The sequence below is a fragment of the Cucurbita moschata genome, unplaced genomic scaffold, assembly GCF_002738365.1.
Source record: "Cucurbita moschata cultivar Rifu unplaced genomic scaffold, Cmos_1.0 Cmo_Scf00001, whole genome shotgun sequence".
In the NCBI taxonomy this organism is placed as follows: Eukaryota; Viridiplantae; Streptophyta; class Magnoliopsida; order Cucurbitales; family Cucurbitaceae; genus Cucurbita; species Cucurbita moschata.
In genome coordinates this window covers 8472208-8487086 of record NW_019268517.1, presented here as the reverse complement: position 1 = coordinate 8487086, position 14879 = coordinate 8472208, and the positions used below count along the sequence as shown (strand labels likewise).

Here is a 14879-nt window from a genome sequence, read left to right as displayed (position 1 = left end):
TGCTGGATCCTTCTCAATGGCAGCTAGTATACAAGTAATCAGAATAAACAATTGATGCTATTCATTATTTCACTTTTGAAACATGCAATGAGTATGCTATTACCAAATTCACTCAATATTTTGATAATCAAAGATGAGAAAAAACAATTCTCTCGTACCTCTTGTCCCGTTCCTGCTGAAGCTAGTTTGATGATCATACTCTTACAGGCTTCTGTAGAACAGCAGACAGATAGACCTCGGGTTTGCCTGATTCAGACTTCTCCCCAATGACCCACTTCAGTTTTTTGAATCCAAACCGCTCGATCAAGCGAGTTAAAGCTTTTTTCTTCTCATCATTAGCACAATAGAAATTATCCAGCCAAAGTAATCCACCCGCCCTTAAGATCCGATCGATATCGAACACGAGGAACTCCAGTTTTTCAGGCTTTCCACCAGTATCCAATCCATTTGAGACATGAACCAAATCAAACACATTGTCATAGAAAGGGAATCTATGATCTATACTCAAAAACAGAGGAAACAACCCTCTTGCAGCAATGAATTCACTGAATGGGGCATCCATGTTCAAAGTAGAGGTAATAATGGTCACATTTCTCTCAGCAATTGTAGCAGCAAATGTTCCAGATCCTCCCCCAATGTCTAAACCTATCCTGATTCCACCACTAGTTAAAGCTAGAACATCATCGATTGGAAAATCATTCTTCCCTTTGGCTTTGACAAATCTCTGATTCTCAAATTCTTTAGCCAAATCAAAGCAACCAACACAATCCCTGCCTAATTTCTTGCTATTCAGACACTGGAAATTTTTACATCCAAGTCCACTCCACATAACAATCTTATCACTTACAGGTTTCCACAGAGACAGAGGGAAAGGTTGCAAACCTGTCTTCGGCACAGATTTGGCCAAACACCTCCGCCTCGGCAAGGGCTCGCATCCACGAAGAATCAGCTTCTGAGCAAGGCTCCAGTCGTCAGGACAAGGTCCAGAGACCTTGTAATTCATATACTGCGACAAAAGGTCCATCGATTTCTCACACGAATGCCCGATAGATGCAACCATTTCAGTGATTCCACTTTTCGAATCTTTACCAAGAGGAAGAGGATGGCGCTGGAGAAAGAGTTTGAGCTCGTTTGCGACATTGGATCTGGAGAGATCGATGCTTTCATAACCAAGAATTTCCTTCTCCATCTGAGCAAGCTTCTTCTGAGAAGCATCGATCTCTCTAAGAATTAAAGAAACCTGTTCCGATATGAGAGAAATGTTCTTGTGCGTGCGATTGAGCGAATGGACTTCGCGATCTTTCGGAGAGTAAGTGAAGGCGTACAAGGCGAAGAGATTTGTGGTGATTACAGAAATGAGCATGAGAATGTTGAGCGCTGAAGAACAAAGAGTTGCCTTCTTGAATCTGGCGGTTCCATCTCCGATTTTCAGAGAAACGGACCCCATAGATGAAGCTCAGTTTTCAGCTCCTGCTACTGGTTGATGCTGCTGAGTGAGCGAGCGAGATTCGTGTTGAAGGCAACGGGGAGGGTAGATTCGGTAATTGAAAAGAAAGCTAAGGGTATTTCGGGGTTTAAACGAAGTTCTTCTTTCAACTAGTCGTCATTATTACATACTAATGTGATAAATGAGTCAATATTTGAACTAAGACCGATGTCAACAAATCTGGAATTGTTATGGTTATGGCAATATAAAATTGAAAGATGGAGTATGTTACGAGTAAGATCAACTTTTCTTGTGTCAAATCCGTCTACATAGGCACCTTGAAGACACATGGACCTCGTATTGAAGAACCTATATTATAGGGCATGTCGAGCTTCTTGGGTCAAATAGGTAACTATCTTGATAAGAACTAAGTCGAGTAATCAGAAGACACATGGACCTCGTGTCGAAAAACGTATATAAAAGGACATGTCGAGCTGATTAGGCCAAATAGATAACTAACTTAATAAGAACTAAGTTGAGTAATCAGAAAACATGTGGACCTCATGTTGAAAAACGTATATTAAGGCGCACATCGAGCTTATTAGGCCAAATAGATAACTAGCCTGGTAAGAACTGAGCCAAATAATTAGAAGACACATGGACCTTGTGTCGAAGAAAATATATTAAAGAGCATGTCGAGGCCAAACAAATAACTAGCATGATAAGAACTAAACCAAGTAATTAGAAGGCACGTGGACCTCGTATCGAAGAAAATATATTAAAGAGCATGTCGAGCTTATTAGGCCAAACAGATAACTAGCCTGATAAGAACTAAGCCAAGTAATTAGAAGACACATGGACCTTGTGTCGAAGAAAATATATTAAAGAGCATGTCGAGCTTATTAGGCCAAACAGATAACTAGCCTGATAAGAACTAAGCCAAGTAATTAGAAGACACATGGACCTTGTGTCGAAGAAAATATATTAAAGAGCATGTCGAGCTTATTAGGCCAAACAGATAACTAGCCTGATAAGAACTAAGCCAAGTAATTAGAAGACACATGGACCTTGTGTCGAAGAAAATATATTAAAGAGCATGTCGAGCTTATTAGGCCAAACAGATAACTAGCCTGATAAGAACTAAGCCAAGTAATTAGAAGACACATGGACCTTGTGTCGAAGAAAATATATTAAAGAGCATGTCGAGCTTATTAGGCCAAACAGATAACTAGCCTGATAAGAACTAAGCCAAGTAATTAGAAGACACATGGACCTTGTGTCGAAGAAAATATATTAAAGAGCATGTCAAGCTTATTAGGCCAAACAAATAACTAGCCCGATAAGAACTAAGCCAAGTAATTAGAAGACATGTAGACCTCGAAGAAAAGATATTAAAGAGCATGTCAAGCTTATTAGGCCAAACAAATAACTAGCCTGATAAGAACTAAGCCAAATAATTAAAAGGCACGTGGACCTCGTGTTGAAGAAAATATATTAAAGAACATGTCGAGCTTATTGAACAAAATAGATAAGTAGCATGATAAGAAATAAGCCGAGTAATCAGAGGATACGTGGAGTCGTATCAAAGAACGTATATTAAAGTGCCTGTCAAGCTTATTAGGCCAAATAGATAACTAGCATATTAGGCCAAATAGATAACTAGCAACATCAACCTAAAAACAACCCATGAAATTTTACAATAGGAAATAAAAACTTTTAAGAGTATGAAGGAGGGTTAGAGTTTAAAGCAATCAAGTTTTGAGGATAATAATGAGAGAATTAATAACTTATAAAAACCATCCATCAAATAAAACATCAAATTCTTCAAAATATTGTGATAAATTCTCAACTGTTTACAAAATCATGGTCTAAAGCACATGCAGCCATACGAGGACACCTTAAAGCTTAATCAAGTATTGGATGAATTCAAAAGAAACAAAACATTGAAGGCAACCACGTCTACAGAAACTTAGAACTAGAAGAATGTCAGATGAGCATTGGCAAAGAACAAAAACGAAGCTCTTGTCGAACCTTTGAGCTCTCTCTTTTCCCCAACTGCCCTTCTTAACGATTGGCCTTGGCAACTCTCTCAATCTCATCCTTTTTCTTAATAGCGTAACTGCAAGAATAGAAAAAACGCAATGACATACTGTGCAAGGGTGGATGATAATTTAGTACCAGATGTTGTAAAATGTACCTGTTTGATGAGCCCTTTGCGGCGTTGATGAGTTCATCAGCCAGACATTCTGCTATTGTCTTGATGTTTCTGAAAGCAGCCTCACGAGCACCGGTTGTAAGAAGGTATATTGCTTGATTTACGCGTCGCAGAGGGGATATATCCACAGCTTGACGCCTAACAACACCAGCTGAACCAATTCGAGTGGCATCTTCTCGGGGTCCACTGCAAAGTCCCATGTCCAAAAATTGTTAAAGAGACACTCATAACTCAAAACATTGCAGCATGACCACGATCTTTCATCAGGTCATTGACCTCGATATAATACTGATCAGGAAGTCATCCAATAAATCATGTACCAAGTTTCTTATAAAAACAGAGGAATGAACATCCACATTATAGTATCCTACGGTTGAAAAATATCCAATTTAATCTTTCATGGTTTGGTCTTAGTTTCAATTTTATTGATATGATCTTGTTAAACCTCATAAATTTTTGCGAATTTACTTATCTTTTAAATTAACTTCAAACTCCAATACAATAAACTAATCACATTTACCCATGTAGAAAATCGCAACATGAAAAGTATTTGACAATACTGTAACGACATAGCACAGCTAACATGCGACATGAGAGGAATTCAGTGGATCGAATATGAATACCTGTTAACAACAGCATCGACAATAACTTGAATTGGATTTAGATCAGTTAGCAGATGGATAATCTCCATGGTGTGCTTAATAATCCTCACAGCCATTAGTTTTTTCCCATTGTTTCTGCCGTGCATCATAAGTGAGTTAGTAAGTCTCTCAACAATTGGGCATTGAGCTTTCCTGAAACGCTTCATAGAGTATCGGCCAGCAGTGTGTGGAACATAGGTTGCATGCTTGGAAGGTGCAACTCCAATGTAATCCCCCAGAGACATGTCATTAACCTGAATAAACCCAACGATAGTAACAATAATAACTCAATGGCGTAGAGTTTTCAGCGAACCAACCAACTTCAAGCAGATTGGTTAGAACCCAACAACAACACTTCTACAGAAAATAATTGTAATTACCAACACCTTCACATAATAGCCATCTAAGACAGATTAGCAAAAAGTTGTTCTCAGACTTTAATCTCATTTATAACACAGAAGACAATGAAATCAACGTGAGTGAAATGAATCCACCAATAGTAAAAGTTTTTTTTTTCCATCATACGCAATGTTGAATTTAACCCAAAATTGCATCCCACAAACATCAGTCAAAGAAACAGCGCAATGGGAAAGAAAGTTGAAACCTGGACATCATCAAAGGTCCAGCGATTGAAAAGTTTCACGTCATGGTGAGGTTGGATAAGTTCCTGAACCACTTCGACCGCTTCAGCCATTTCTATGAAAACAAAGCCATAAGTCAGATTTAACAGGAGAAATAGAACCAAAGCTCACTAGTGCTCTGATAAATCCTAATCCTAAAGAATAAAGTGAACAGAATGCAGCTCCCACAGAAAGAAGACGAACAAAATTATTCCCAATCTAAGAGTTCGTGCAAACATCAATACCAAGAAGAGACACAGAAACCTCAAGTCAAAGTAGATTAAAAAATGGAACGTCTGAATCCTTAAATCCTTAAATCTAAGCTACATTTGATAATCAACAGTACAAAAACATCCAAATAACAATAACAACACAACCACTCAACTAAATAAACAAAAAAAGAGATTTAAATCAATAATGGTACATAGTTCAGAGAGCAATCAGAAAAAAGACACCTGCACTAAAACCCTAGGGCTAAACTGCAAGAGCCATTGCCGCAAAGCAGAAACAAAAGCAATTTTCCACAGAAAAGAGAAACCAAGACGGAAAAACACAGCGATCAACGACATTTATGGCGGAGATAAGGAGACGAAGAAGTGGATTGGAGAGTGATTAAGAAGAAACTTACTTGGAAGGGAGACGAGCAAATGAAAACCAGTAGGGCAAAAGCTGGGATCGGCGGCTAGGGTGGAGAGGGGAAATTTTTAACGGGGACTTGCCTTTTAAAAGGGTTTCTTCGTAGTCCACTGATTTTATTTTTATTTTATTTTAAAATTATATTTTATATTGCCATTGTTGAGAAGTGGCTGGACATTTCTCTTTCCTCTGGTCGTGAGTTCGAATCTTCTGTTTCGATGCTTTTTAAGGTTTATGAAACATTTATGTTCATATTTAAGGCGTTTTTTTTTTAATTTAAAAAAAAAAAATCAAATTTAAGGGTCATTTTTTTTTCTTTTTATTTTTTCTCTAAATAATTTAATGCATCTATTTTATGGTAAACATTTAGTTTCACTCAATTGGGCATCTAAAATTTGATAAATGTAACCATTTTTAAAAAAATTTCTAATAGATTTTTGTTTGAAAAATCATTAAAAAAATGTACCGAGTTTATCGAGCATTCAAAAACAATTTCAAAATTAAATTTTTGTTAAATTACGTAAGTTTTGAGAAATTGGTTTAATAGTTGTTCTTGTGTGCGCGATAATATTCTCTTAATATATATAGAAAGTCTAATATGTTGTTTTTATCCTTTTTCATAAAATAAAAATATTTTTAACAATAAAAACAATAACCCCATCTTTTTAGGATTATAAAATTATAAAATTCGTAAGTTTTGTATAAATATTAATGAGAATTTTCTCGATAAAGAGATTAAAGGCTTTTAAATTTCCACTATCTAAAAAAATCCTTCTAATATCTAACCATCAAACATACAATAATAAGGTAGAAAATGAAAATATTTCGATTTTCAATAATTATTTGTTTTTGGTATTCAAAATTGGATGGTTCCTTTTACGGGTTGGAGTTTCTATTCCTTTTATCTCGCTAAAATTTAATACCCTACGAGTTTCTTAAGAGGCAAAATGTTGTAAGGATAAACAATGGAGAGAACAATCAAGATGTGACGGGTTAGATCGAACACACGTAGATGTTAAAACATGGCAACTGCATTCACAATCTCAGCCATGAAGAAGATCATGCAACTCAAAATCTGATTATACAAAGCAAATACAAGATAAATAACACAGTTAATGAACAAATAGGAATGATCATCATACTGTCATATTCACAGGCTTCAATACAACAAAATGAAGAAGATCATGCAGGAGAAAGAGAGGCTGTAAAAGAGCTGTCCGAGTACTTCAAACCTTTTAATAAACCTGAACGTAAGGATAGAGAAGCGATCGCGTTGGGAATTCCAAAGGCATCGTTGGTAGGTTGGAAGCCTTCACTCGATGTCGCCCGAGAGTCGGGTTTTGAATCTACTGATCCAAGAGCGACATTCAAACCGATCGAGACAGGGACTGTAGTGAAGCTGAAAATCATTCAAAGTTATGCCAAGCATCAGCAGCCAAGCAGAATAACCCCATCCATACAATAACCTTTCATGGTTAGTTTTTCACCCCAAAATACATGCTCAAAAATTCATGGACCTATTACCCGACACAAAACTGAAAGTTTAGGGTCCTATTAGACATAAAATTTAAATTTAATATATCAATTACATCAATTAATTGTAAAAAAAAATTGCATGAACTTTTTAAACATTTTTAAAGTGGAAGAACCTATATAGACACAACGTGTAATTTAATGAAAAATCATAAAAACGTGGTGCAACTTTTCTAAAAGAAAAGTTCAACAAATCATTCCATTATGGGTAATATTATGCAAACAAGGGAACACAACAAAAATCATACCTAGCCTCGAAGCTTGTTCCTTCGGAACCCATGACTGCACATACACTGGAAATAACCCATGGTGGAATATATGCATCGCTGATTTCAAAGCTATAGGAGACACCAACAGATGAAGTTTGAATGAAGTCGCCATCTTTTGATGAATTTCCTTTGGATATTGCGGCAATATGGTTTGCACTTCTCAACTCCTTGAATTTGACCTAAAAAACAAAGCATTCGTACTTTTACCACAGCGGACACAAAGAATGTACAAGCCACCAATGCCTAAAGATTATAAGGAGACGAAGAACATAGCATTTGGGAGAAGACAAACGTTCTCCCGTGGCAGACAATGATATCTGAAACAAGTACTTCAGTGAAAATGCAAGTCAGTCAGATCAACAAACAAAAAACTTCGGTAACCATTTTTCCATTCATTTTTCTACGTTTTTTGAGAAAAGAAAGAAAGAAAGAAAGAATTACGGTTAAAACAATGAGGCATGCTGCAGCAAGCACTTCAGCACCAATGGTGTACACGTTTCAGGTCCGTTTGGGATACCTTCTAGTTTAATTGGCTATGTCATAGAGGTGATAAAACTAAATAATAAACAAAATCCATGCACCTGAGGGGAGGAAAGAGCAGCATTCTGAAAGGGAACAGGCGATAACAACACAGGAACGTCCATGCCAGCCAATGTAGTCAAGAAAGATCTGAAGACAATAATCAAATGTAGTCAATGACTATTTTTTATAAGATGACTTAATCCTATAGATCAGACCTAAGGTGTTTAGTCTTGTTAAAATAACCAACGCATATTCATTTACCTGTAATTTAATAGAATATCATATAACCCGTGCACGTCTTTATTTTCACTGAAAAACAGCAATGATTGAGAGCTCCTATCTACATCAGAAAATGAGCGAACTCTCCGTGTCTGAAAAACGTATATCTTTTCAGTAGCAAACTCAACCAAGAAGACCAAGGCTATAAACATTTAATTCAAAAAATTGGCAGAAAACTGATGGTAAGCTAAAGTGTGAGCTTGCTTATCCCATATCTAACTTAATCATGAAATCAGATGGTTTGGTACTAGACATGGGAAAAAAAGGAAAACATAACAGATACAAACCTGTCCCAAATTAAACTTCTCTATCTCTGAAAGTTCTACCAAATCATCAGAGTTAACTTGCTCAACTTTAGAACGGCAAAGAGGCATAGAGAAACTAACATCCTGATCCAAATTTCAGAACAATGGGAAAAAGTGATGTTATTGAAAGCTAAATTATGAAAATAAACAGAGCAAGCAGATAGATTTTAGATAGCTCAACATTTTTCCATCAGTGTTATTTTGTTTTGTAAACCGAACGCACCTACAAGATACTATTCTTAGGGCAGAGTGCATCAATAAAATATCCAGGTAGCATTAGAAGAATTTATAAAGCAATTCCAAAGTACAGTTGTACGCAACAAAAGTATAATTTCATAACATAAAAATTTGAAGATGATTAACACTACATCTACAAATGGATTTAAATATGCCTTCACTGACGCCAAATTAGTTGAGTTTTAATTTCAATTGTTACCATTATGTATCATTAAAAGGTTTAACCTGCAAAATCAAATATCTGTCCAAAACAACAATAGTGAAGGTGTGAATCCCATCAAAAGGAATAAAGACACCATTGTTTAAAATCTAAATTAAATACAACCGGAGTCCATTTCAGCAATATGTCTAAATTGGAACAGCGGTAAAATAGTAACGAATGGGTTAAATCTTACATGTTCACTCAAAATAGACCTCAGTCCTCTTGTTGACTGGGAAAGATATGCGTTGCATGAGTTTTTGTTGCCCCGTGAGGCATCTCCACTTGTAAACATAACCACAAATTGTGATGTGCAAACTGAAAATTTCAAAACCAATCAATCAAATCAGGTATACTCTATAATGACATTTATCTGGCAAAGAGAAACTATATTTGAGACTGATCAGAATCAAGCATGTATTGATATTGCAATGTGAAATGTATTGATTCAAACGAGTATCTTAAAACCAATTTTGGGTAACATAATGATAGCTAGCAGCATTGAAATATTATTTCATCTTACAGAAAGATGATAAAGAAAACTACAACCATACTCAAGAAAACTTAACCGACATTATTGAAGGCAGTTACCATAAAAAACTCTACAAACATTATTCCGAAACATGTAATAAAGGCTCTGAAATGAGTCCTCCCATGCTAGTTGTCGTCTGCTAAGGAACTCAGCTTCTACTGCATCAAAGGAGAACAAGTGAGAATTTACATACAAAGAGATCAGAATCTTATGTTATAAATAACCCCAACCTGCTGCTGATGAATTCAAAGCTGAAACAAGAGAGGATGGCAAGGTAGATTGAGGATAAATCCATGAATGGAGAACGACAGAATCAGCGGCTTTAGAAGCTGGTGGCAGTCCCGCACTAGTGTTCCTAATTTGCTCCTGAGAACCAATTTGTATTGAGAACTGAGGCAAAGAAGCAGACACGATTTTCTTGTGGATCCTACATTTTGGATAGATGAGAAGGCCAATAAGTAATGGATAGTTTAAAATTCTATAATAGCAATAGGAAAAAAATGTACTTTGCACATTCACAAATTTGAGAGTTCATGTCATATTAATGCTACCAGCAACCGAGAATGGTCTTATAATAAAATCTTAGTTTCAAAGTAAATAAATTCCCCGCACAATGGAACTAACCGAAACACATCTAGGTCAAATGAGGATAGCTTACAAATGCTTCTTAAGGGATTAAAAGAAGAAAAAGAAACCTCGGGAAAGAACAACAATATTTTTCAAACAATTCTAGAGAAAATCGATCACAAGAACTTGAGGTTAGATCAAAATCAAATTGTATTGGATATTCAAAACGCTTTGAAGAAACCTCTGCATCTTCTCAAAAAATTGACCGAATTACCCAGCTAGTAAGTTTTCTCTTCTTCATGACATAGAGTGAATAGCTCACACTACGCAACACATTCAAGTGATGAAACTTTCAAGCCAAGAAACAAGACATCCTGATATACTGGAACACTCACCAATTGAGTGGGGAGGAGGAGACCACTCGCATGCTAGTTTTTAAAGTCAAATCAAGTGGAGCCTTTTGACCTAGTATGCAGCTTTCACTGCAGAAGTCACTTGAACAAGTAGACGAAGCATCGTTGGATCTCTTGGAAGAGTCCAATGGTAAACTAGTAATTGCAGTGGGTTCCCGAGCAGCAAGTCCTTTTAATGCTTTACCCTATACAATTGAACAGAACTACAAAAGATATTTGATATGAAACTAACAAATCAAACATTGCTTCCAGAATTCTACCATATCAATGCATGTCAAGCCTGTCAATTTGTCACCTCCAGATGAGAGCTCAGTGACACTTCGAAATACACTTTGGCTACCACTCTCAACTATTTGAGAAGATTTAGCAGTCTTATCATTGGCAACATCCGTGGAACCAACGGAATTCTCCTTACTGCAAGCAACGATTAAACAGAATTATGTAACTCGAATTCTACAGAAGAAACCATTAAAAATCACTGAAGAAAGCAGAAAGACATAAAAAATAAAAAAATAAAAAAGTTCCTACCATTGACTTGCAACCAAATTTGGAAGCGAAGATATATTCATGAAACTGCTGGCCTGCTCCATCTGACTACTTTCCTAAGTGTTAACAAATCAATTGATATAAAACCAAATACAATTACTTAAAAACATTCTGCAACGAAGTCTTTCAGATAAGTTCACTAACCTTAGCATTATCTTTTCCTGATAAGATCCTAACCCTAGATTTTTTTGCAGGAAATACCTCATCCATGCGTGTCTCGATGTATCTTGGATTTCTGAGTAACACGGACTTCTTGAGTCCATTGCCCAAAGCACTGTTGGAACATACAAAAATAAGAAAGCTCTCAGTGAATCAATAATTGCAAGTTATGTAAATAGGATGCAAAGAGGAGCAAGTGTAAATCTTACTTGTCAGAAGCAAAAACATTGGAAGGAGATTTGTCCAGAAGATCCAAACCATTTGATCGTTTTAACTGCTCTCCCTGCAAAAGTTTTGAGCATAATATTTACAAGTTTCAGCAATATTGCTTAAACCTAACTACATTTTGCAGAAGAACTTCTTGATGTGTGCTTAAGAGCATAAGGCATAAAATAGAATGTCTCATCCCATTTGAAACGGGAAATAAAGAAATGTAGCAAGTACCAAAAGTGAAGCTTCGTAATGTCGAAATATATTTACTTAATGTATCATCTTCTACCTCTTCAATCACCTTGAAACTTTGGCCTTACTTGACATAAAATTTGATAATAACCATAACATGACAGAGAACTAGACACCCTATTGTGATCTAAGAATTACTCTAGTTTACCAATATCTCTCGACCACGACAATATACCAACTAATTGATTTTAAACAACTGAAGAAGAAAGAACAAATACAATCACAATAAAGAGGGGGAAGACATCATAATTTGAATCCTCATGGATCACCATGATTCTACTCTTCTACAAATAATAGACTGGACAGCGACATTAATGACGAATGAAAAGGAAAATTTTAGGAAGATCAAAATAATGCCAAAAATATTGATTTAATGCCTGGGTCACTATACAATGTTTACATAATTTAGCAAGTCAACAACTTACCCTTAGTTCAGATGGGGTTTTTCTTTTAATCGATTTTCCAGTTCTTGGTGCCCCTCCGGTGATATCATGGGAAGCTGAAGTTAATGAGCTTGGAGCAACGACTTTTGCCATAATTAACAGCTTATATTAGACTGCAGCTTCACGAATGAGAATGAGTAGCATACTACAGCCCATCACATCTTCATGTCAATGAAATATGGCAGACAAAACCCGTATCCAAAATACTGCATTGATGAAGAAAATGAAACAAAGATAACATTTAGTTGCAACAGCTCTTCCAAGGTAATCATTAGTGAATAAAATTGCACAAAAAATGAAAACATCAAGGGCAAAAATGAACGATTAAAGCATTTGGTACATGTAAGACCCCCCTAAGAACCAAGGGCAGGGTGAAAAAGGAAAGATTGCCCCGCTCTTGACAAGTCTGAAATTGAAAACTTATATTAAAAAGGTCAAGATTTTGAAGTTCACTATCTAATTTGGTCGCCTAAATTTCGCAAATTGAAAGATTATAAAAATTTAGCCCCTCCCTATGTAAATTTCCAGCTCCTCCCATGTTAGTAACTACAGGAAGATCGAGGATAGGCATTTGGATGTCTCGCTTCTTAATCAGTATTCTTAATTCTGTTCATCGTAAATATCAACCATTTGAGTACAATTTTTGTTCATTGTACATGAGTGAACGATTCAACGGAAACCTCTACTGACCATACCTTCAAAACCAAGCTCAATGAGGGAGAGAGAAAGAGATACAGTACAAGGGAGAAGAAAACGACTGATACGGGGAAGAGAGAGAGATGGAGAGAGATGGAGAGAGAGCGCGAGAATCCCCACTTTGGTTTTTCATTTCGTTCCAAATTTTCTTTTTGGTAAAGGATGTGAGCATCGGTTCGATCTCCACAACTTTTCACTAAACCAGGAATCGAACCAATGTTTTCGAGTTCTCCACAATCCAGTTATGTCGATTTTCAGGATTTGGTTCCGATCAGTTCATGAACTACAACAATCTTGCAGACATTTTCGTTGAAAGATAAGTGATAGTGACTGAGAAGAGTACCTGCGATCGAGATAGAAGAAGAAGATCGAAGGAGTAAATCTTGGGCACAAAGGAAGGAGTAGCACCGGCACTCAAAGCAACGGCGACGACAACCACAACCACAACCACGGCGGTGCTGAAGGGGCAGAGGGCGTGGGAGCAGCCTAGTAGGCGTTCCAACAATCTCTTTTCTTTTCTTTCCACATTTGTGTTGGCGTTGGACTGAACCGCTTCCCGCCGGAATTTCGGTTCGGTTCGTTTTTTTTTCTCTTTTTTATTCTATAATGTTTTTCTTCTTTATATCTCGAATTGGGCTTTGGCTTTGGGCTATTGGTCTTAATTTCATTTGGGCCCAATGGATCGACTGAACGTTTGTGATCTAAAAGTTTCAAGCTCTCGATATATATATATATATATATATAGTTTTTTTTTTTTTTGCTATGAATAAAAATTGGATCTAACATAATTCGTAGAAATGACGTAAGAAAAGTAGATGGTTCGAGTTGTGAGTCGTGGTTCCTCCGCTAAGAGACGCCAAGTCGAGCTTAATTGTCAAGCCAGGGAGCTAGCTCATTTCTTGCAAATGGTATATATGTCTAAAACTAATAACTAGTATAAATAATTTATTATGCATGCTTATATATATATTAAATTATAGAAGGTTAAATTAATAAAAATATTTCTAAATGTTATATTTTACCTTAAAAAAATATTATTAAATTTTTAAAAATTTCGATAACTTTAAAAAAAAATTCAAGGTATTAAAAGAATTTTTTTTTTTTCAATAATAACTTAAATTTAACTTTAAAAAATTTGATAATAAAAGTTTTTCTTTTAAAAAAAATAATAATAAAATATAGGAGTATTATCTAAATTTTTTGAAAATTCAGTAACATTTTTAAAATTTAAGGATATTTTTTTAATTTTTTTTAAGCTCCATAATATTTTTTATTTTTAAATTTAAGGATATTATTCATCTTTTAAAAGTTTTTTTTTATTCGTTTAACCGGAATATTCACATTTAATAACAATAATTCTAATGTGTAATATTAACATTAGCTTAATCTTCAAAACTATAATAAACACGGTAACAATAATCAAACCTTTGAAACAATGAGTCTCTAGGTTAAAAACGAGCTAGAAATTGGATTAAAAAAATTAAAAAACCAAAAAATTGAGATTCCATCGAATGACAACGTTTATGGACGGGCACCTAAAAGTTCTTAAATTTTGCCAAGTATACATTAAACAACGACATTGAATGAGTCCAATCAAAAGTCAAGGTATGGTTTATCGGGATAAGGTAGACGTAGAATTTGAAGTCAAAGTCAATGAAAATAAGTCATATTTCGAGTAACATAAATACCCCACCACGCTTTTACCAAATTCCCCCTACTCTCCATTATAAAAATTTCCAGACCTAACATTATATTATTTATCTATTCTTAGTACAAACAAATTTGACCGTGGTAACAAAATGAGTCGCCTTACTTTATTCAAAATTTTACAACAACCCTCAATATATTTAAAATAATAAAATACATCATTCTGTAATGCTCCAGATCCACCATTAGTCGATATTGTCCTTTTTGGATTTTTCCTTTCGGGCTTCCCCTCAAAGCTTTAAAACTTGATCAAGTGCAACGCTCCAGATCCACCGCTAGCAGATATTGTCCTTTTGGACTTTTCCTTTCGGGCTTCTCCTCAAAGCTTTAAAACGCGTCAACTAAGACTCTTATAAATGGTGGTTTGTTCTCCTCCCCAACCAATGTGAGACACCACAATCTACCCCCTTCGGGGCCCAGTGTCCTCGCTAACACTCTTTCCTTCCTCCAATTGATGTGGGGCTGCTCCCAA

At 35.8% G+C, this 14879-nt stretch overlaps 3 protein-coding genes across 6 annotated transcripts; all 3 read right to left on the bottom strand.

Annotated features, from left to right (window-relative positions):
* Window positions 1-35: 35 nt before the first annotated feature.
* On the bottom strand, window positions 36-1514 carry LOC111446836. Its single transcript, XM_023085791.1, has one exon. It carries the CDS (start codon window positions 1445-1447, stop codon window positions 194-196), a length of 1254 nt encoding a protein of 417 aa, XP_022941559.1. The 5' UTR covers window positions 1448-1514; the 3' UTR covers window positions 36-193.
* Window positions 1515-3209: 1695 nt separating this feature from the next.
* Window positions 3210-5649, bottom strand: LOC111447023 (40S ribosomal protein S5-like). The gene is made up of 5 exons (XM_023086014.1): window positions 5531-5649; window positions 4887-4978; window positions 4265-4536; window positions 3624-3827; window positions 3210-3545 (listed from the first exon to the last, which is right to left on the bottom strand). The coding sequence occupies exons 2-5, from the start codon at window positions 4974-4976 to the stop codon at window positions 3491-3493; spliced, it is 621 nt and encodes a 206-aa protein (XP_022941782.1). The 5' UTR covers window positions 4977-4978; window positions 5531-5649; the 3' UTR covers window positions 3210-3490.
* Window positions 5650-6549: 900 nt separating this feature from the next.
* LOC111450944 (protein downstream neighbor of Son-like) lies at window positions 6550-13225 on the bottom strand. Of its 4 annotated transcripts, none has more exons than XM_023091163.1 (15): window positions 13044-13225; window positions 11987-12210; window positions 11309-11382; window positions 11085-11214; window positions 10923-10996; window positions 10655-10808; window positions 10377-10579; window positions 9645-9841; window positions 9474-9572; window positions 9079-9200; window positions 8429-8530; window positions 8124-8248; window positions 7922-8009; window positions 7320-7519; window positions 6550-6937 (listed from the first exon to the last, which is right to left on the bottom strand). In XM_023091163.1, exons 2-15 carry the CDS (start codon window positions 12095-12097, stop codon window positions 6721-6723), a joined length of 1896 nt encoding a protein of 631 aa, XP_022946931.1. In that variant the 5' UTR covers window positions 12098-12210; window positions 13044-13225; the 3' UTR covers window positions 6550-6720. The 4 variants fall into 4 exon arrangements, with proteins under 4 accessions (XP_022946931.1, XP_022946937.1, XP_022946945.1 ...); XM_023091169.1 differs by having other exon boundaries at window positions 9474-9569; XM_023091177.1 differs by having other exon boundaries at window positions 8124-8233; window positions 13044-13223.
* Window positions 13226-14879: the final 1654 nt, after the last annotated feature.